General features: G+C 40.4%; 2 protein-coding genes across 3 annotated transcripts in view; one reads left to right on the forward strand and one right to left on the reverse strand.

The window, feature by feature from the left end:
* LOC133765234 (ATP-binding cassette sub-family E member 1-like) overlaps positions 1-23577 on the forward strand; it is a 1116285-nt gene that overhangs the window by 216654 nt on the left and 876054 nt on the right. The gene's annotated exons all lie outside the window — the stretch shown is intronic.
* Positions 19128-23577, reverse strand: part of GUCY1A1 (guanylate cyclase 1 soluble subunit alpha 1) — a 65144-nt gene continuing 60694 nt past the window's right edge. For both annotated transcript variants that reach the window (XM_062199048.1, XM_062199049.1), the window contains exon 9: positions 19128-20567. In XM_062199048.1, the coding sequence (XP_062055032.1) occupies positions 20366-20567 (202 nt within the window). In that variant the 3' untranslated portion in view covers positions 19128-20365. The remainder of the gene's footprint in view (positions 20568-23577) is intronic.

Raw genomic sequence — 23577 nt, forward strand, 5'->3', positions numbered from 1 at the left:
TAAAATTAAAAAAAGAAATAGTTTATTTGAAAGACAGAATGAGAGAGAGAGAGAGAGAGAGAGAGAGAGACCCTTTATCTTCTAGTTCACTTCCCTAATGGCCACAATATGGCTGGCCAGGCCAAAGCCAGGAGCCTAGAACTCCATCGTGGCCTCCCGCCTGAATAGCAAGGACCCAAGTGCTTCTTCTATTTTGCTTTCCCAGGCACATTAGCAAGCATCTGGATCAGAAGTGGAGAGCCACTTCTCCAGCCATCACTCTGTAACAGAATGCCTGCATCACAAGAGACAGCTTAACCAGCTACACCACAAAGATGACTCCTTTTCATTTTTTCTTGATTGAAAGAACGATGTTAGCTTTGGGACAGTGTAGTATAATGATGAACCACTCAGATTAACCAGACTCTTTCTTTTAGCAGTCAATAAAGACCTAATGTTGGGTAGCTGCTTAATTTATTGGAACTACAACTTTATCACTTGTACACAAAAATCAGAAAAATAATAAATCAATATATACTAGTGTTGAAGAAATTAAAAATATTACCTACCTTTCAGTGTTGTTGTAGGCAGCAGATGTTTTAAAGCAGGTATGATGCTTTGAGTACCACTTGTCAAATACACAGAAATGATTAAGTAATATTGTTTCTGAGGTTGTTGCTATTATTGATGTTTTTGGAATCAATAATTATGTTTAAACCCCTTTTGCCAACCTTTGAGAAATGTAGCCTAGCCACTGGCAGTGAATGCCGGGGTAGTGCATAGTGAAAAGATCTGAAATGCAGTAATGAAAAGACCTGGATCAACCTTGTGCATTGATGTGCAAGGCAACCCAACCCGTGTGAGCCCATTTTATGTTGGTGATAACATTGCTTGGATGTCCTTGTTCAACTAAGTTACTATGAGATATCATGAAACAACGTGTTTGACAGTTTCTCATAAACTTTACAGGGCTGTACAACTCAGTCATTAAGTATGTGGCTTTAGTAACTGAATAAGCCAAGCACCCACATGGGCAGTGATCAATGTTCTGTTGCTTGGTCAAACTTCAGTTAGACTTCTGAATCTTCTGTTAGGCACATCTGTCCACTTCCTTGTAAAATCCAGTTTTAGCAAAGAGCCCTAATAAATCAGTCTGACAAGGATCTTCTATACGTAATGTTTGATCATCTTTGACAACTGATAAATTTCCTTATCTTCTACAATACCCAAGTTGGTATCTCATCATTCTAACTTACTTTCAGCAAGAATACTGTTTGTCCTGTTTAGACAAAATTTCCCTTACTTTGATGTTTCATCTTTGTAATTTCCCATCCAGTGACCCCACTCTGCTCCTAGGTTTTGAATTCCCACTTAACTTTTGTTGAAGTCAAAATTGAGCCTGATCTCTCTGCCCCAATGCAAGGCCTCCCTGCAGAGGCCCTGAACCTAAAGTGATGGTCATGAATAATGTCTTCCTTATTGTGCTTTAAAACAAGTATCACTGAACAACTTCTTTTAACAGAAGTATTGAGTGACAAGTGATAATCTGCTAGAAAATCCCTTGCCAACATCTACTTTTCATATTCTAATTACCATTACCTTTTTTGGTAAAAATCAAATGTGAATCTCACTAGATGGGACAACTGTATTATGAATTTCTCTAACAAATATAACTTGAATAAAAATAACTAAAAGGAGGTAACTTTTCTATTAACCCATTGACATGGAACATGAAAAAATTTTTTTCTCTGAATGGATCATTTATCAGCACAGTAAAAGTTGAAATTAGCCTGTGCTGGTTGGATAAAATCTTACTGAATCTACCATTAGTATGTTAGAAAAACATATCTATTTCATAAAAAGACATTTAGAATGTACTTTGAAGGATCCTGATGAGTTCTTGTGTGATAATTCATGAAAACACATAATAATTCTACCATGTAACAAACAACATGAAACTTCAATACACAGAGTCCTAAACTGGTTTAGCCACATTCAAGAGTTATTAATGAGGTTTCTCCTGAAAAGCATTAATGGCCTATTGAAAAGAACAGAGTGCAAAACAAAATCTGTTCCAGTGCAATGATTTCAATGCTATTTCACTTTTTAAAAGTAAGTATCTCTAAATAACATTAGCAGGTGACATGGTACTTTCTACACATTATATCCTCTGGTTTTCTGTGACCTAAGTATTGTTTTGTCTGTTTGGCATGTGAGGGCACAAGAGACTTGTACATTATTAAGGGTCATCATTTGACCCCTTGGCCCATTGAAGATAATGTACTGGAAACCCCAGTCACTTCGCTTATGATATTCTTTTTTTCTTTTCTGTGTCTGAAAAATCAGCAAGTGGTATTTGTTGGAAGGTAATTAGATGTATCTGCAACTTGAGAGTTTTGTAAATTGGGGGAAGTCACAATTTCCCTAAATTTCACCTTCCTTGTCTGTAAAACAAAGACAATATAAAAAGTAACTTTTTTACACTCTGTGGGGTTTTTGGAAAGGATCTAATGAGCTTATATTTATGAAAGCATTATATACACAGTACAATTTAACACACATTAAATTTGCTATCTTTATTATGTGATCCTCTGTTTGGATTATATATACATTGTAAACATTTTTCATATGACAAAATGACATGCAGATAAGAGAAAGGGATTCATAAAACCTTTGATGTTTGACCTTACCTTGAACAATTTACTGATCCTCTCCCAACATCAGTTGGCTTTCCTGAAAATAAGGCAATTGTGGAGATCAAATGTGATTACATCTTCAAAGGACATATTACAGTGCTTGACACATGGTAAACATTCATGACATGTGAGCTTCATAATCCGTTTACTCACTGTTCTTAGAAAAATGTAAATGCTTCATTTTCTTTTTTTTTTTTTTTAAGATTTATTTATTTACTGGAAAGTCAGAGTTACACAGAAAGAGAAGGAGAGGCAGAGAGAGGGAGAGAGGTCTTCCATCTGATGGTTCACTCCTCAATTGGCCACAACAGCTGGAGCTACATCAGTCCGAAACCAGGAGCCAGGAGCTTCTTCCAGGTCTCCCACATAGGTGCAGAGGTCCAAGGACTTGGGCCATCTTCTACTGCTTTCCCAGGCTATAGCAGAGAGCTGGATCAGAAGTGAAGCAGCCAGGACTCAAACCGGCACCCATATAGGATGCTGGCACTGCAGGTGGCGGGCTTTACCTGCTACGCCACAGCACCAGCCCCAATAAATGCTTCATTTTCATGTTTGTTGTGTTTGAGTTAAAATGACTTGCTAATGCGCCATACGGCACTGTACAGAATATAAGCCAGGGTTCCGTGATCCCTTCCTTTGTCATCATTCCAACCCCACAGACAGCAGCCAAAGTTGACAGAAACAAGCAACTTCTGATGTGTTCCGTTCTATCAGCCTAAGTGAATAAAAATCAGCCCACCATGGAGCATGTTTTCATGTTCTACCAAAAAATAATATGCATGCAATTTATTGAACTGATCTTTCTTTCTTCTTTGTACTCTGTTACTTTCATTTTCATCCCTGCCAAGAAACCAATTTTAAAAGTCCACAAAAATCTTGCTCTAATTTCCAAGGCTACTCAAACCGACGTTTTTGGTCTGCTTTGAAAATCTGTAGTTTCCTCAGTCTGATCCTAGGTAAAGTTGATTTTAGGAAGTTAAGGATTTTTCACATTAAAAAAAAAAACAAACATAAAATAGGGCTGTGAGTCTTTAGCATATCATTCCTTATTGGAGTACTTGGGCTTAATTCTTGGTTTTGTTTCCTGACTAAGGCTTCCTGCTAACACATCCTGGGAGGCAGCAGTGATGGCTCAGATAATTGGGGTCTTGCCACCTACATAAAAGACAGGATTCAGGGGCTGGCACTGTGGCATGGCATGGTGGGTGAGGCTGCTGCCTTCAGCGCCAGCATCCCATATGAGCACCGGTGCGAGGCCCAGCTTCTCCACTTTCGATCCAGCTGTCTGTTGTGGTCTTAGGGAGCGGTGGAAGATGGCCCGGGTCCTTGGGCCCCTGCACCTGACTGGGAGACATAGAGGAGGCTCCTGGCACCTCAGTTTGACTTTGGATGGGCCTGGCTCCAGCTGTTGTGGCCACTTGGAGAGTGAACCAGCAGATGGAAGATCCGTCCTTGTCTGTCTCTCTGCCTCTGCCTCTTTGTGACTCTGCCTTTCGAATATATAAATGAATCTTTTTTTGAAAAAAAAAAAGACAGGATTCAGATCCTGGCTCTTTCCTTTGGCCCCAGGCCAGCCCCATCCTTGGCTGTTGGGGCATTTGGGGAGAGAATCAGTAGATGGCAGCTCTGTTTCTTTTCCTGTCTCTCTGTTTCTCACTTCCTCTGTCCCTCTGCTTCTTCAATAAACAAATAATTTTCCAAATAAAAAATGAATGGTAGAGTGAATTAAGTCAGGAAATCCGGAGCTTTGATCTGACTCCTCCTATGTACATAACCTTAACTGTGCTAGATGATGCCACTCCTGCCCAAAGGATATGTCCACTTGCTAAATCCAGAGCCTGTGAATATCACTTTACATTACAAAAGGGATATTGAAAATGTTATAATATCAAGCATATTTATATAGCTCATTCGGAATTATCTGACTAGGCCCAATTCAATCATAAAAGTCCTTAGCAGAGAGAGGCAAGAGTGTCCAAGCAGTGAAGTGATAAAAGCAGAAGTTGGAAAGATGTGAGGGAGGGGCCCAAGCCATGGAATTCAGATGGTTTCCGGCTGCTGGAAGAGGTAGAAATGGATGATCTCCTGAGACCTCCAGAGAGAAAGAGCCCTGTTGGCACCTTGACTTTAGGACTCCAGGTCTCTAAAATCGTGTGTTTTCAGAGATACCAAATATAGTAGAAAGTCTCTCACTGTCCTTCCACACATATCCGGTCACTGTGTATGTCAACCTCATATCCTCCTACCAACCTTGTTTCACTGAGAAGATGACCATGCTGATACAGCTTATATATAGACGGGACTCCCTTCCCATAGATACCTACAGCCTTAATTGTTGAATTCTACACCAGTCAGAGTTATATATTTGAAACAACAGTAATTAGTTTTGGAGAGGTCACAAAATCATGAGGAAGATTGAAAAGATGGTGGATGAAACAAAAACTATGTAAATTCTACTCATTTCCTCCATGGAAAGTGACAAAAAAGATAGCTGTTATAAGTCAACTATGCTGGATGTAGTATTTAAGTATTAAGATTTTAGGGATTGATTTTTTTTTTTTTTTTTTTTTTTTTTTTTTTTTTTTTTGGACAGGCAGAGTGGATAGTGAGAGAGAGAAAGGTCTTCCTTTGCCATTGGTTCACCCTCCAATGGCCGCCGCGGCCGGCACGCTGCGGCCGGCGCACGGCGCTGATCTGATGGCAGGAGCCAGGTGCTTCTCCTGGTCTCCCATGGGGTGCAGGGCCCAAGCACTTGGGCCATCCTCCACTGCACTCCCGGGCCACAGCAGAGAGCTGGCCTGGAAGGGGGGCAACCAGGACAGAATCCGGTGCCCCGACCAGGACTAGAACCCGGTGTGCCGGCACCGCAAGGCGGAGGATTAGACTATTGAGCTGCGGCGCTGGTGGGGATTGACTTTTATAAGGGGATAACATTATTTGAATTTTTGATTTGGAGAATCTAAAAAATATTGTGTTTTCTTTCTGCACTTGTAGGTGCATTTCAGAATCTAAAATTCTTTTTTTTTCCTACCTGTCTTCTTATAGCTAAAAAAATCAGCACTATCAGAATTCATGCACTCTTTCTCAATACTGATTGAATTTTCTGTATTTTTCATTTGAACATAACAAATGTTGGAAGGAAGTAGTTTGTTCTGGGAGTTGAGAATGAAGAAAGCCAGCAGTGAAGCTAGAAGACCTGGAAAAATTCAGAGATCTGGGCCTGGCACTGTGGCGCAGCAGGTTAACACCCTGGCCTAAAGAGCCGGCATCCCATGTGGGCACCGGTTCGAGACCCAGCTGCTCCACTTCTGATCCAGCTCTCTGCCATGGCCTGGGAAAGCAGTGGAAGATGACCCAGGTCCTTGGGCCCCTGCACCTGCATGGGAGACCCGGAAAAAGCTCCTGGCTCCTGGCTTGGGATCGGCACAGCTCCAGCCGTTGCAGCCAATTGGGGAGTGAATCAGCGGATGGAAGACTTCTCTCTCACTCTCGCTCTCGCTCTCTCTCTCCCTCTTGCTCTCGCTCTCTGCCTCTCCTCTCTATGTGTAACCCTTTCAAATAAATAAATAAATCTTTTAAAAAACATATTGAGGGATATTCAAAAACTTCCTGGGAATACATATTAAAAACTAGGTAAGCATTTCAATATTTTTTGCTCCAAAATAGTTATCTTTGAATTCTTTTCTTCCATAAACTTTTGAAAGTCCACTCAAATAAATACTCATTCCTAGGTTAGGGAAATATGTCTGGAAAAGATGAGTCACATTTCAGTTATAAGCCTGTGAAATAAAATCAATCCCTGTTATTATCAAGAATTATTTTAGAGATACTGATTATAAAATTGAAGATACAATTATAAAATTAAAGATAAATGCCGTAAAGCCACTGTTAATTGGCTGGCTATTCTAGATTGGAACTTTACCATCCATCCTCCAATCTATGGCTTAGCTGCTATTCACTGCACAGATTCTTAGAATGGATCCTTAACTTGGCCTCACCTATAACCCTATGGTGTATGGTTGGCCATCGGATTATATCTTTTTCTTTTATTCTAGGCTGAATATACTGAGTATGCCTATCATTGCCGTAACTTGCTGATCCTAGGAGAGACAGAAATAAGAAAGAATTCTGATGTTCTTCTGCTTCCTTAAATGTGTCTGTGTTCAGCATGTAGGGAAACTAAAAGTTTAAACGTTACCCCAACATTTGAGGACTGATAGTAATTATCAGAGTCAGCTGTCCAGACTGTAAAAACTAAGAGCATTCCCCAACCCTTTGAGATGGACTACGGTAGCCTCCTGGGATTGAAAACTCTTGATAAAAATCTGTTGGAGCACTTATTTAAAAGTCAAATTCCTGGTACAAAGTCTGCTATTCTGATTGCTAGATACATGGCTGTTTTCAGGAATCTTCAACTTCAATGAGTGCACCTCTTCCTCCAATGACTTGCAAGCAGATGGGCACACTTAGAGGTCCACTGTCTAGTTTCCAAGACCAGTGCATAGTATTCCTGGTCTCCTCTCACCTGATCTCAAGGTTGAAAAACTATATGACACTCAGTGTACAGGGAACTCTGTGTGAAAAACTACAGGAGATTCCTAATTAGGTTGTACCAGTTACAAGAAAGTTCTGTATAGACTATTGCTAATTCTGGCAGAAATGATCTTCTCTTAGCAACTGCTTGGCCAAGCTCCCCCTGTTAACCCAAAACGCTTCTTGGGAAGAAGCTGTATGCTTGGTCTAAAATTGCCTATATCCCGGGCAGCCAGACTGTAAGCAATGACCCGCCAGAATAAGGTAAGAATCAATGTGAACAGAAAGACTACATATCACCTCCAGGGTGGACAGTTCTTATAGTCTGGTTGCCTCCCATCCAGAACCTTGGTGCACTACCAACTATTGATTTTGTTACTCTTCTTTCTTTCTTTAAATGGACAGACATCCTTTTATCAGCATGAGTTTGCATGGGTAGGAGGAGGAGAAATCATAACTTTCAGAGACTACTAGACACTGGCTATGAATTGACTTTGATTTGGCAAATAGAAAATTTCACTGAAGGGTTCCAGTCAGAGTAGGGGTTTATGTAGGTCAGGTGATCCATGGAGCTTTAATTCAAGTTCAGTGGGTCTCTTAATGCATTCTGTGGTTATTTTTGCAGTTTCATAATGCCTAAGTGGGAGAGACAGAGTAAATGATGAGATGCAGAAAGCAGTTCCCTCCCCAGTCTTTATCCTTGGGCAATACATTCCAAGAGGTGAGCTGATGCTTGAAACAATAGATAGTACTTTCTATACTTTGGATGTAGTTTGAGTCTGTCCACCCAGACTTCAAGTGTTGGAAGCTTGGTGAAAATTTTGAGATGGAGCTTAATGGGAGATGATTAGGTCATCAGAGGCATCACCCTCAGAACATGGAATCCTGGTTAGTCCTCCTGAGAAGGTTGTTAGGAAAGAGTAAGACTGACCTTTTGCTGTTCTCTGGCTTCCTTTCTCATTATGTGGTCTCTTCCTCTTGCATAAGCTTCTTCTATGATGCCATCCATTGTGATATGATATAGTCAAGAGAGACTTCACCAGAGCCCCAGTGAATGGAGCCATATGACCCTGAACTTTCTTCTTCCAAAACTGAGCTAAAGAAACTGCTTTTAAGACTCAGCTTTGGGGACCGGCGCTGTGGTGCAGCAGGTTAAAGCCCTGGCCTGCAACACCGGCATCTCATGTGGGAGCCAGTTCTAGTCCCGGCTGCTCCTCTTCCTGCCCAGCTCTCTGCTATGGCCTGGGAAAGCAGTAGAATATGGCCCAGGTTCTTGGGCCCCTGCACCTGTGTGGGAGACCTAGAGGAAGCTCCTGGACCTGGCTTCAAATTGGTGCAGCTCCAGCCGTTGTGGCCATCTAGGGAGTAACCAGCAGATGATCTCTCTCTCTCTGTAACTCTGTCTTTCAAATAAATCTTTTTTAAAAAAAAGACTCAGCTTTGAATATTTTGTTATAGCAATGAAACTTGAACCAATGCAACATAGAACCCTTTGTATACTACTATTTTCAATAAATGCATAACTATTACAAGTTTAAATTCATAAATTAGACACAGTAAGAGATTAATAATAATAATTTACTATAGATTTTAGTAACTTCAGAGTATGAGTTTTTTCTTATTAAGTCAAAACCTTTTACCTTTTCACTTAAGCATTTTACAATTTTCTATGGCATATCCTAATTGTCAGCATCACCACTCCTGCTCTGGAGCCATTATAAAGTAAAGTAAGGATTGCTTGATCAAAATCAGAATGATGTCATGGATAGTTGATACCAAGGCAGCTACTGAGTGCCTAATGGGTGAGTAGTATGTACAGCAGATACTCTGGGCAAAGGAATGATTCATATTCCATGAGGGACAGCATAATAGATCATCGAAAGTTACTCAAAACAACACACCAAACTAAAATTTATGAATTATTTATTCATGAAGTTTTCTACCTAGTATTTTCTGACTGTGGTTGAATGTGGGTAATTGAAACCAAAGAATGTGAAACTGAAGATAAAAGGGGCAATGTTAAGTCAAAATGCTACTTCATCCAAAGAGATATTATATACATTAGTGCCACCATTAAAAACTTGAAAGATATAGGCATGGGAATTCCTCTCACATCCTCAGTCCACTCTATTTGCTCTATGCAGAAGACAGATAAATCTTGGAGAATGACAGTGGCTTAACCACATGGCGACTCCAATTCTATTTCTATACCAGATGCACTTTCATTCCTTGAACAAATTAAAACATCCCCTTTGACTTGGCATGCTGCTTTTGACCACATAAATGCCTTTCGCTCCATACCTGTTGATAAGGTCCCCCAGAAGCAGCACTTGTGTCATTTGGAAATGCAGCAACACACCTTCACTATATTTAAAAGCTTTTATCAAGTTTCCAGTCCTATATCTTCATGTACTTTGCCAGGATCTTGATTGCCATTCCTTTTGGCAACATATCATACTGGTTCAATATATTGATGACATTATGCTAATTGGATGCAGTAATCATAAAGTAGCAGTTACCTTGGGCTTGTTGATGGGATATTTGCATATCAGAGGATAGGAAATAAATCCGGCTAAAATTCAGGGACTTTCGGCCGGCGCCGTGGCTCAACAGGCTAATCCTCCGCCTTGCGGCAGCGGCACACCAGGTTCTAGTCCTGGTCGGGGCACTGGGATTCTGTCCTGGTTGTCCCTCTTCCAGGCCAGCTCTCTGCTGTGGCCCGGGAGTGCAGTGGAGGATGGCCCAAGTGCTTGGGCCCTGCACCCCATGGGAGACCAGGAGAAGCACCTGGCTCCTGCCTTCAGATCAGCGCGGTGCGCCGGCCGCAGCGCACCAGCCGCGGTGGCCATTGGAGGGTGATCCAACTGCAAAGGAAGACCTTTCTCTCTGTCTCTCTCTCTCACTATCCACTCTGCCTGTCAAAAAAAAAAAAAAATTTCAGGGACTTTCCACATCAGCAACATTTCTATGGGAAATATGGAGTGTTGAGATACCCTTTCTTCTCTTTCTTTTTTAAGATTTATTTTATTTGAAAGTCAGAGTTACAAAGAGAAAGGAAGAGATGGAGGGAGACAGATCTTTCATCTGCTGGTTCATTTCCCAAATGGCTGCAACAGCTAGGACTGGGCCACGATGAAACCAGGAGCCACAAGCTTCATCTGGATGCCCTACGTGGGTGGTAGGGGCACAAGTACTTGGTCCACCCTCTTCTGCTTTCCTGGGCACATTAGGAGGGAGCTAGATTGGAAGTGGAACAGCCAGGACATGAACCAGCACCCATGTAGGATAAGGCATTGCAGGCAGTGGCTTAATCAACTATGCCACAACACCAGCCCCCACTCTTTCTTTTCTTTAAGAAAAAAAAAAAAACCTATTTGAGAGGCAGAGACACAAAAAGAAAAACTGTAGACAGAGAGACTGAGCAGAGCACCCATCTACTGATTCATTTCCCAAACACCACCAACAGATGGGGCTGAGTCAGTCCAAAGCCAGAAGCTGGAAAATCAATCCAGGTCTCCCACATGGGTAGTGGGAACTACTTGAGCCATCACTGCTGCCTCCCAAGATGTTCATTTGCAGGAAGCTCCAATAGGAAGTGAAGTCAGGACTCACACCCAGGTACTCCAATGCGGTACCCAGGCATCCCAAATGACATTTTATTGACCAAATGCGATCCTCTTAAGTTTTTAAAGATTTATTTTTATTTATTTGAAAGACAGAGTTACAGATAAAAAGGCACACACACACACACACACAGAGAGAGAGAGAGGGAGAGAGAGAGAGAGAGAGAGAGAGAGAGAGAGAGAGAGAGAGAGAAAGAAAGATCTTCCATCTGCTGGTTCACTCCTCAAATGGCCTCAACATTTGGGACTGTGCAAGGCTGGAACTAGGAGCCTGGAGCTTCTTCCAGGTCTCCCCATGGGTAGAGGAGCCAAAGTACTTGGGCCATCCTCTGCTGTGTTCCCAGACACATTAGTGGGGAGCTGGATCAGAAGTTGAGCAACTGGGTTTTGAACTGAAACCCATATGAGATGCTGGCATCACAGGCAGCATCTTAACTCTCTGTGCCACAATGCCAGGCCCTTGAAATATGCTTTCTAACATGAAGAATACATTGCTGCACCTGGCCTCTTCTATAACCAAGAAAGAGCAACAACACCTGGTGGGCCTGTTTAGATTTGGCTGCACTACTTTCCACATTTGGGAGTGTTAACTCTAGCCAGTTTACCTAATGACTCAAAATGCTTTAAGTTTCTGAGTAGGGCCTAGAACAAGAGAAGGCACTGCAGCAGGTCCCGGCTGCTGTGCCAGCCTCTTTGCCAATTGGACCATAAAATCCAATCAGTGCCCTTCCAGAACAGGCCCTTACCATGGGTATTTACATGAATTATGCAAACAATTCTGTGAGCAATTGCAATGTTTCCATGGTTCCTGCTTCCAAAAGATATGCCTTTAATCTCTCAAAATGCAGTTTTCCAAGTAGCAGACCAAAGGACTAGGGCATTAGCAATGACCAACAGGACACCACTGGGCTCCAGGTTAGCTGAACCATTAGTAAACCAGGCTCATTTCACAAACCTCTGTGAATCAAAGGCCCTGCCAAGCCACTGTGTAAGTGGCAGAGTGAGGATGAAGTTCCCTCCTGAGTGACAGCTGCCACTTTTTCATGTGGAGTTGACATGCTACTGGGATTAGGCCAGCTGTATTCATGAACTTATCATTTCCAGTTACTAAGTGAGGCTTGTTAGGCCTTTCCCACATTGTTAACCATCAAGTCTGAATCAATCCACTCCAAAATGGAGATATCAGGATGGAGAATCATAAGGCTTTCGTGGGTCCAGCATTTGGTTATAAAAAAAAAGCCTTGCAGCAAGCGGAAGAGATGTTATAATCAGGTGTATGTGGTAGGTTGTCAGCTTAAGAGTCACAACCACAGTGAAGGCCTCTGGGTGAAGGTTGACCCTCTTCACCCGTAGTGTCCATCACCATGCACAGGATCAGACACTGAGAACCATAGCTCATGGAGGCCTTTAGTGTGGTAGGTCCAAAGGTACTAGCCCCTGTCTATTTGCTGCTGTGACTGATCCTCTGGCACTTCCTAGACAAGGAGGTATGGACACATAGCACACACCAAATTCCTACCATACATTGAGATATAAGAGTAGGTGGCACAAAAACAACACGTTACATCGGCCCAAACAAGGCCGCATTTGCTTCCTTGCATGGGGTTTGCATGTCCTATCCCAATAACAAGAAAGTAGGATGGTGACCTAGATGCTACGTATAATGCAGGCATAAAATTTTGATTCCCTCTGGCTATGGCTTGAGTGTTTATTCCAAAATGTATGCTGAAATTTGGTTGCCCTTGTTGAAGTCTTAGGAGATAGGACTTTTGGGAAGTGATAAGGCCATGAGGATTCACCCCGTGGGTGCGGTTTATGCTATTGTAAAAGGATGAATTGAGCCTCTTGTCTCTTTGCCCTTCTGTCTTCTACCATATGATGGTGCAGCAAGGCCTTCATCAGATGCTGACCTTTGCCCAGATTTCTGCATCAGTAAGGCACTGTTCTTTATCATTACACCGTCTCAGGTATTTGCTATGGCAGCACAGAACAGACTAAGACCTCTCCCCTCTCCACACCCCGCCATGCTTAAGCAGATGCTCACAGCTGATCATTCCCTTCTGCAGGGAGAGGCAGGGAGACTTAACTTTACCCTTAATCATGTTTTCACTTAAAGCAGTTGGGTTGAGGATAGAAAAGGGGCTATCAAGGGCTCAGAGGAAGAAAGTGGCTCCAAAGCACTAAACAAAGATCATTGACTTTTAACTTCAGGGCACAGGACAGCAGCTTATGCTCTGACATATGAACTTGCCATGTTTCCACCTGCCCCAGGTGGAACTGCAAGATCCCCGTTAGCAGCAGCATCTATTTCAGCTTTGGGGCTTCCTTGATTGAGCAGCCACAGCTTCCTGTAATCCAATGAGGGGAGTGGCTTTGCACCTGTCAGTGGTATGGGATGGACTTGCACAGTGCCCAGGTTTTTAAAAGGAGTCCACTTTAATCTGGGATGCTTGCTACCCTGTTATATAAAAAATGTGTACGTTCTTGTCCAATTTACTTTCAAGGGATAGAGGAATCTTCCAAGTCTCCCCTCAGATTCTAGACTCAATAATTTATCTACCATGCCAATCTGCCATTCTCTAATGAGTCATTTTCATCAATAATGTAAACTCAATTCAGGACATCAAAGGCTCGGAACTTAGCCATTGCCTGTATTCATTTGCTACGGCTGTCATGAGAAAAGGCTTTTTTTTCTCCCATTTCTGGAGGCTAGAAGTCCAAGCTCATGGTGTCAGCAAGCTAGAATTCTTCTGGGGGCTCTGGGAGCCTGTTCTATACCTGTCACCTAGCTTCTGGTGGTTTTCCAGCAGTCCTTGGCATGCCTGAAACATCCGCCCTCTCTCTGTCTTATGTTCGCTTGGTGTTCTCCATGCATCTCTGTGTCAAACTTCTTCTTATAAGGACACTAGGCATAAAGGAATAGGAGCCCACCCTCCCCAATATGACCTCATCTGAACTAATTACATTTGCAATGACTCTATTCACACGAAGGTCATGTTCTCAGGTCCTGAGGGCCAGAACTTCAACATACAGGTCTTGAAGGGACACACTAACAACACTCCTTTAGGGTTTCCCATGAGAGTTTGTCTCAGGGAAACCTCCAAAAGGCTGAGCCCTTTAACTGGAGCCAAGACCTATTGAAAAAAAAAAAAAAAGAAGAAGAAGAAGAAGAAAATAAACAAACAAAAAAATGGAGACTTTCCCCTATAAAATAGGGGAAAATATGTTAGCATCCCATCCTCATTACCGTAATTGTCAGTAACTGTGAAAGGTCTGAGCTTTAATTTATCTGCATGTTGGCAATTTAGCCTGCCACAGGTTCATGGATGCTGGTAGAAGACAGGACCCTTGGGTCAGTGATGTGTAGCACCAAGCAGAGGAGATCACTATTATCTTGCAGTGAGTTCTTACACTTCACCTTCCCCACAACAGTGTGAACCCATAGGGGTGCTATTACTGGACAGAGACCCTCAGTTTTGTAACACCAATCCTCTGTAATGGACAGTGCTCTGGAGGGAGACATTGTCACTATCTCCCAATGCTACTTGCTACACAAACATCCTTGAAAAGATAATGTAGATCAAACACATACAGTAGCTCTTTATTCTCTACAAAATGTGAGGGAAGGATGGAAAAACATCTCCCAGTGGAATTCAACAGAGACCAAAGGACCCGAAACCTGTGCAACTAACCATAGCAACTGGAGAAACCCAGTGTAATTCTATTCTGAAGTTTAGTTTCAGACGATTTTGATTTTTTTTGTGTGTTTTGGAAAACTTTATGAATTTTGTAGAAAATATGAGCTTTAGATGCCTTTTAAAGACATGTGTTTTGATTATATTAATACTTTATTTGAAGAGGGATTTTGGATACACTGACCTGTATCTAGCAATAGCCTGACCTAATAGTTGTTAATCCTGTTTTTCCACATTGTTGTGTTGGAAGTTGCCTCTCTCTGTAGCAGCAAGATCTACATCAGAACAAATGTATTTGTGTAACTTGGAACAATATTGTTTTTACTTGAGTCAATGGTTCAGTTTTCTTTTTTAAACAGAACTCGTTTTAAATTTTAAGAGGATTTTTATTTAAGCACTTTTATTACAATATTTATGTGGCAGCAATATCTAACAAACTTTGGAGACACAGGGTAGCGTTTTGATAGATTTTGCAACTCTGCCAGATGCAGAACTCAAAATAAATGCTATTTAAAGCAACAACCAAAGTAATAATAAAAGAAGAGTTCTTAGTAGCAAGATGGTTTTCAATGCATGATCCAATAGCTATTGTCCTTTACACAGAAGAAAAATTCTAAGAATTTATTATTACAAAACAAGGGGACACCTACAGCAATGCAGCTAGAAAAAACTGAGATGTTTCTTCAATATTTGCTAAAAAGGAAACTGGGTGCCATTCCAAACAGTAAGACCAAAAAAATCAATTTCCTTGATTCCTCAGAAATCAAGTGGTCTTATCTAAACCAACAGTCAGACTTCTGCCAATTTTTCATTCCCATCATTTCAAACATTAGCTACTTTTGTCCTCAACTCTCCCCAGACAGTAAGTTCTTACCCAACATTTTCTGTTTTGCCCCCTGTAGACCATAAAGTCTACAGTGCCTCTTTGCACTAGATGCTCTGGTCTAAAAGTAGATTCCAGAGAGTTCTGTCCTTCTGGACGTCTGTGTGCTTGTGGGTTTAAGAGAACATGCACACATCTGGAGGGTGACGATCTACACCTCTCATCTTTCATCCACTTCTCAAAGTGATATGAGACTCAGTAAAAGTAAAGACGTCCTGACCAATTGTTAACAGGTTCCAAAGTAAAATATAAAGATGATTCATTGAAGTAGGTGGATACAATACTGGAATTTGTTTATATGTGTGCTTATTAAGAAAAAGAAATAAGCTGTACTCTATGTAGGATATAGATTGAGAGCAGCATATAAACTTATACATATATAAATAGACATACACGCTTATACTTATATATTTGAGTGCTAAAATATTTTACTGAGTGTGCAAAAATTCAAAAGGTTGGAGGTGAGAGGACAGAGTTCTGGATCTGTATCAAGTTCTAAGCTTTATAGGGCATTTTAAATTTCTACATAGGAGGAGGGGAAGAAACAGTAAATTCTCAAATAACAACTATATTTTTATCCACTTCAACTTTACCAGATGCAATTTATTCAGGGAACAGTGCAACTCCTTGTGATTAAACAGTGCCTGGATGCCACAAGTCCCTGCATCACTGGGAATAGCTACCGTATTTCTAAAGACACAGAACCCCACGATCACTGTCACCATAACTTTCCACAGGGCTTCAGTTGTGCTAATGTTATTCCAGGCAAACCATACATAACACATCTGACTGGCTGACTTCTATAATAGCTATTTTTTTTTGCTTTGTCTTAGTTTTCCCTGAAACGACCTCAGTTATTTTCTCAATATAAATGGGTCTGGCAGTACTTCAGGCTAAAACATCTCAGCAAATACTTGAGAATTTGGGTGTTATGCAAATTCATTTTCTGCCAAGCAATTTTCTTCACAGTCTGGAAGGTTTATCTGCAATTCCATTTTCTGATATGACATACTTTGAAAAATTGAATAGCTTGAAAATCAGTCACAAACTTACATAAATCTTACGGTAATATGGTAATATCTGAGATTAGATCCTGAATAGGTCATTTAAATTTTGTCTTTTTACCCCAATGTTGAAACCTAACAGACTGAAATGTTCATGATACTGAATTTATTGTGATAGAAATGAACCTGCATAATTATAACAGAAGGGTAGCTTTTAGTCACTTTCATTTAGTTTTTAAAAATTGAAATTTATGCATTTATGAAGACCTTGCTAATTTTTGAAGGCAACTAACATGGAGAAACTGGGCTCTAAAAAGGAGTAGTTTTGAACACACACACAAAAAAACACATGAATTCTGTGGTCTAGTCAAAATAGATGCATGGGTGGTTCTGGGCAAAGCTGCCCCACGGGAAGTATAAAGGATTCAATATTTGAAGTGCCTTAAAATGTGCCTATCAAATGAGTACACGTGATCAATAAAACAAAAGAAGCATTTATAAAGGAGCAATATTTCACCAAATCTAGATTTGATGAACAGCAGAAGGAAACTGAGCCTCACAAAGCACTAATCCCTTCTCTCACTGTAAGCTCTTGGCTTTCACAGCTGGTATGTTCCTTCTGCTTCACACTGAAGAACACACAGATTCCCAAGGATGTGCGAAGTATCACAGCAAATCCATCCTAACACTAAACTTGGTTTGCAAATGAGATGCGGATATTCTCTGCATCATCAGATGAGATGCCCTTGTGCTTAGCCAGCGTGTAGACAAGACTGAAGAGTTGAGATTGTTTTGGAGGTGCTGATAAGTCCCTTTACAGGAATTCTAAGCTCTGAGGTTAAGTCCCTTCTAAAGACTGCCTGCCTGCCTCACAGGGGTCATGTCACCCTCTTTGCAAGCTGTACATCCACCTCCACGTAACTGCCCAAGAACCACTAGCTATGGAGTGAAAAGGCACCAGAGTGCACAGTTGGGTGACGTTAACTCGATTGTCCTATGCTAGGAGGATGGTGATCTATCAAACCATCCCCAGCAAGTCTGTGTCAAAGACATTTCTGTTTATCAGTAGCAAGTTTTTCAGGTCAAACAAATGCACTTATAACTACAGCAGTGATGCTCTGTGGCACTTCAGCAGTTGCTTCAACAGGGACTTGAAGGTAACTGTCAATTAAAAGCAGAATAAAACTTTAAAAAGCATTGTGTAGCTCTGGGCTTTCTCAGGGCTTTGCAGGTGAGGCTCCATTCGGACAGTTTCCTGGCTGGTACTTGTCAGGGGGCACTTGTGTCCATTCACATCTTTCATTGCCAAGCCAACTGCAGAATACCATATTCCATTATCCTGTACCTCCTCCTAATGTAAACAAGGGGAGGCCACGGCAGATCTGCCGTGGTGTGCATGGTAACATCAAGAAGCCATTTGGAAACAACCCTTCTTTCTTCCCTACCAAAGGATCTGAAGGACTAGTGGTCTTGAACATCATATGAAATTCCAGTGTCAGACACCCAGCTTTTAGGTTCCCCCGTGTGTAAATCACCCAGCACACAGCATGAATCATTTTCCTTTGGGGTTGAGATAGATGTTCTTAAAGTCACTGCAGATCAACGTCCAACCTGATCCATGCTGCTGCTGACATCACCTTTCCACCCTGTGCACCTGGTCTGCCCTCTTCTTCCTTTAAGATTTACCATCTCTCTGTCTAGTTGGGACAACAGGCAGAAGGCAATGCGTCTGCTCTTCTGCTCTTTTGCTGCTTCTTTTTCCATAATTAATGGATCTTTGTTCTCTGGTCTGGGGAAGCTATCCTAGATGACTTAATCTCTCTGCAAAATATTTTTTAGATAATTTTTATTTAGATAAAAATTTCAGATCTATAGAAATGTTGCAGCAATAGCATCAGGAAAAACACCCATGCAGGTTGTACCCAGATTATGTACATCCCTCTTTTGCTCTGTGTGTGTCTTTATGTATGTCACAGGCGTGTGGAAGGTACATCTGAATTCTGATTAATTTACAGAGAATAAAATATCACCAAACATTTAAATATGTATTTGATGAAGATGACATCGTATTTTATGCTTTTTAATTTTCTTGAATCTCTGTTATTTCCCTACAATAAAGGTTAAGTTTTTGAAAGAAAAATGCATTTATACCTTAAATTTCCTTGCAAATACTAATTTAACTTCATATAACTGGGAGACTATAGACATATTTTCTCAAGGCATGTGATATTCTCTCACAACAGTGTGGGTATTCAGTAAGAAATATTCAGTCTTTTAAGATACTGAAGTACATCCTGGTAAAAAGGTAATCATTATAATACCTATCCTAGTTCCTTTGGGATACTAGAAGCCAGTCAGTAATGGCCTTTTATTCTTGATATCACTAAGGGCTAGGCTGGGATGGAAAAAGAAGTTGTAAACTAAGTTATTTCTCAGAACCCCAAATATGACTTCAGTGTATTTGTGATTCTGTCAATACTGATTTTAAAACCATGATGTTCATCTTGCTCTTGCTTTGAAGGTAAGGTCTTTTTAAAAGGATATCCTCTTCCGAAATCAAACTCTGTAGTTTTTTTTTGTTGTTGTTGTTATTTTTGAGTTCACCAGAGAACTGAAGCCGACATCTGTCAAAAGTTCAAGTTCTAGAAAAATGTTTATAAAATTCCATAATAAATCACGGCATCATTTTCTGCAACACTACTCGTGGTCTTTTAATAAATATCACCAAGATATTTTAACTAGAATAAAAAAAATCACATCACAGATACATACTTATTGAGACTAAAAATTGGTCCTTCTTATATATACACACACTAAAAATACTCAGCATGAATACTTAAGAAAAATTGTCAAGCAACAAAAGGAAGGAAAGAAAGGGGGGAGAGGAGAGAAAGGAAATGAGGGAGGGAGGGAAACAAGCAGGAAGAAAACAGTCTTATTTTCCACTCTAAACTTGGCATTTTCTGTGGCTCAGCATGGCAGTGGAAGATGTGTACTAAAGTAGGCCTCAATTATTCCAAGTGTGTGTGCACGTGTGTGTGCACAAATAATTCACGACTGTAGACTCCCTGGATGCATACTTTACTCTCATGCTGTTTCTTACTAAGGTAAATTAGAACGATATTATTGCATTTTATTATAGGTTATGTATCTTTTTTATCCTGAATATTTTGCTATTATGATAACTGAATTAGTTGGAACTACATTAATAATATGAAATAAAATAAGCTTTACTGTGTATGTATAAGATAAAAAATAATATATGTCAAACAAAAGGTCAATTTATTATTTGACACATTGTATTATGTAGAATATTTTTAACTTGAAGAGTTAAATATAAAATTTTATACATTTACAGAATTTTTTTATATTTATATTGTGTCTAATCCCTAACTGGTTATTTCCTTAAAAAAAGTGCAAAAGAGAAAAAGTAACTAAGTCTATTTTGTTATATATGTTAACAGTTAAATGAGAAAATGTAATAAAATGCAAAATTGAAAAGCTGAAAGAACCTATGGTATCAATGACTAATTTCTATTGAAAAAGCTTTTTTAAGGCAACACTATCACAAATACACTGTAATAGCCATGACATTCCACCAGGACACAAGACTGCAGGTGACTTCATCACTTTGTGTACAGTCAACTACAATTATCTGGTCTATGTACAATGTGCTGATTTCTGAGTACAGGTGGTGACTGCTATAAAACCAAAAGATTCCCCCAAAAGTCAATTTTTGAGGTTTCTTTAAAAAGAAAAAAAAAACAGAAGAGTTGAAGGACGGAAGTTATGCTTTTGGTCAAGTTAAACTGGAGAAAGATCAGATGGTGACTTAGCTCCTGGAATTCTAATACTGCTTTTTAGCCTCCTGTAATCCTAAAGTGCATTCCAATGTGCTATACATCCTTCACGGAGTCACACCCCAAAGACAAATACACAAGAGTACAGTGCACTAATCTATGCCTGATGCTTTGCCTAAGAAGTTGGCATTGCCATCCTCAATATCTTTCTTTTGGAAACAGAGTTGTGAATTTGATCCTTGCTGATAGGCATCCAGAAAATGACAGATTCCAGGAATGTCACTGGGGAAGTTGGGTGGAAGCTCCTCTCTTGATCGAGGAGTAAACACAAAGCCAGGGCAGTCTTTGAGCAATCTGCAAAGATTAAAATAAAGATATTAGAATTTCATGCCGACATCAAAGCTTGCATAACTCAGTCAATATTACTGAGAATATTCATAAATCAGCTGATTTAGGTATGATTATCGGAGATTCTGATGACATCAACAAACACCTTCACAGAAGAACAATGATGAATCACTTCATAATAACTGGAAAATCTGGGGCCATAGCGCGTTAAGCCACCACCTACACTGCCCTCATCCCATATGAGCGTCGATTCAAATCCTGGCTGCTCCAGCTCCCTACTAATGCACCAAGCAGAAGATGGTCCAAATGCTTGGGCCCCCACCATCCACATCACAAAGCCAGATGGAATTCCAGGCTCTTGGATTCAGCCTGGCCAAGACCTGGCCTTTGAAGCCATTTGGGGAGGGAACCAGTGGATGGAGGATCTCTCTTTCTCCCTCGATCCCTCCCTGTAACTCTTTCAAATAAATAAATAAATCTTTTAAAAAATAACAGGGAAAGTGCACCCACTAATGTACTTAACTTATATTGAGAAAATAAATAATTATGAAGCATGTTTGTAAAGATATATAATAGTATAATTCAAAATAATGAAAAATTCATAATAACAGAAGTTTAATATGAAAAATACATAATTATTAAATAAAGCTTCTAGGTCAAAAAAGGTAAAAAACTACTTATTCATTACTTTTCTAAATTCTAAATTCTAAACTAGGAAGTAATCACAAACAAGAGGTTGTTAAAGAAAAAAAAAAGGTGAAAGTTATGCAGGCAGGCATAGCACAGGGAGTTAAGCTGCTACTTGTGACTCCCACATCCCATACTGGAGTGCTGGTTGGATCACAAACTAAACCTCTTTCAATCCAGCTTCCTGATAATGCATCCTGGGAGGCAGCAGATAGATGATGGCTCAAGTATTTGGGCCTGTGCTGCCCATGAGGGAGACCTGGATGGAAATCCCAACTCAGAGCTTTGGCTTGGTCCAGCCCTCTGTATTGCAGGCATTTGGAGACTGAACCAGAAGATGGAAGGTTCTCTCTCTCTCTCTCTCTCTCTCTTTCTGTGTGCATGTGTGTGTGTGTCTCACCTTCTGTTGCTCTGCCTTGCAAGTAAATAAATAAATAAATAGATCCTTGTTAAAAGGAAAATAATATCATCTGAATTTGTTGAGTGCCTTGTTATCACACATCTGGCAAACACTGTTTGGGACACTAAGGTATGTCTTCTGACTACAAATCCTATGCTTTCATTTTATTTTATCCATTTGAAAGGTAGGAAGGAGGAGAGAGAGAGATCATCCATCTTGCCCCAACACCTGGAGCTGGACGAGGCTGAAGCTAGGAACCTAGAACTCAGTCTGGGTCTCCCACATAAGTGGCAGGGCCCCAAGAACTTGAGCCATCACTTACTGCCTCCCAGGGCATGCACTGGCAGGAAACTGGAATTGGAAGTGGAGCCAAGACTTGAACCAGGCACTGAGACACAGGATGCAGGCATCCACAAGCTCTGTTCTTAGCCGCTGCCACAAGTGGCCACCCCTCAATCCTACGCTTTTAACAGGGTATCATGGAGCTGGAAGTGTCTACTAAATCATCTTTCTTTAAAATCAGAATTTATAAGAAAAGCAACATGGAGGCATGAAAGCATGCATGCAGATGAAAACTGGATGACAGTGACACAGTCAGATGTCCCCACTTAGCAGCTTCTTCTCTGCTTCCTCCTGACTAGCAACTGTTTCTTCAAGATTATCACATCACACTCCTATTCTTTTTATATCTCCTAAGTCCCGTTATTCACTTTGCTTTTGCCCCTGCAGAATGCAAGTCCTGCTCCTCTATGACGATGCTACCCTGTAAACCAGAGTCTCGAGTCTATTCACCCACCCACACTGGGCCTCATCCAGTTACACCTGCCACTTTTAGCCTTAGTGATCCCTGGTTGCCATCTAAGCCTCTATTCATAATCCACTGACCCAACACTTCAGAAAGATCTAACACAGTCTCTGTAAGCTGTCCTGACTTCTACAGGAACAAAGAGAAATGCAGAATATGCCACTAAAATAAAAGCAACACTCTAAATGATGTTTAAAAGGGATGTATAATCCTCATAACAGTGCTACACTGTGAATCACTGATTAGAATTTAAAGTGGAAGTTTGAAGATGAGCATTTTTTTGTTATGTATTCGATGCCCTAAATTTACATGCATTTCAAGTATATCAAGGAAACTATATTTGATGTTTAACAGATTATTTTATTATCTGGAAAATGTCATTCCAGAATTCATGTATTAACAGCAATTCTCTCCACAGGAATAATCATCTTTTATATATTATACTTTCTAGTAATGTCCACTACTTGTCCTGAACTTTGAAAAAAATTAAAATTACATACCTATTATTAATTACATTTCACAAAGAATGAATGTTTGAATGAAATTTTAATTATCTATTCCCTTTAAATTTTCATATCACATGAAAAAGATGAAGTACCTCTGTAAGAAAGGATTTTCAATTGCTGTAAAAGTTATTTTACATTAAGTATTTATATATTGCCAAAAAAAGCATGTAAACCATTGGTTGCCTTTAAATATGGCATAAATGTTTCCAACTGAGAATAAAAGAAAATTATCACTCAAAACAATAAAAATGGGGAAACGGCACATTTGTCTATAAAATGTAAATGGGAAGAGCAGTAAGGATGTTACTGGTTAGGTTACTGGTTGTTGTTGGGAGAGATAATGGTGACTTGGCGGGGGTGTAGCACTGTGGGAGCTAAGAAAGCTGTGATCCTGGTGATTTGTGGAAGTAGGTGATGGGCCTAGGGGAGAAGAGAATGCTTGGTGTACTGCTACGGTCCCAATAACCAGGTAGATGGTGGCGCCCCTTTAAGTAGAGTGAGTATAAAGCTCAGATACGTGGGAAGTATGTGGGTAATCAGCTTAATCTGATCAAATTAATTTTAATATGTTGAACAGCCATTCAAAAGGAAAAATGGAGCAGATGTCAACATCTATAG

This window comes from Lepus europaeus, chromosome 8, assembly GCF_033115175.1.
Source record: "Lepus europaeus isolate LE1 chromosome 8, mLepTim1.pri, whole genome shotgun sequence".
NCBI classification, from domain to species: Eukaryota; Metazoa; Chordata; class Mammalia; order Lagomorpha; family Leporidae; genus Lepus; species Lepus europaeus.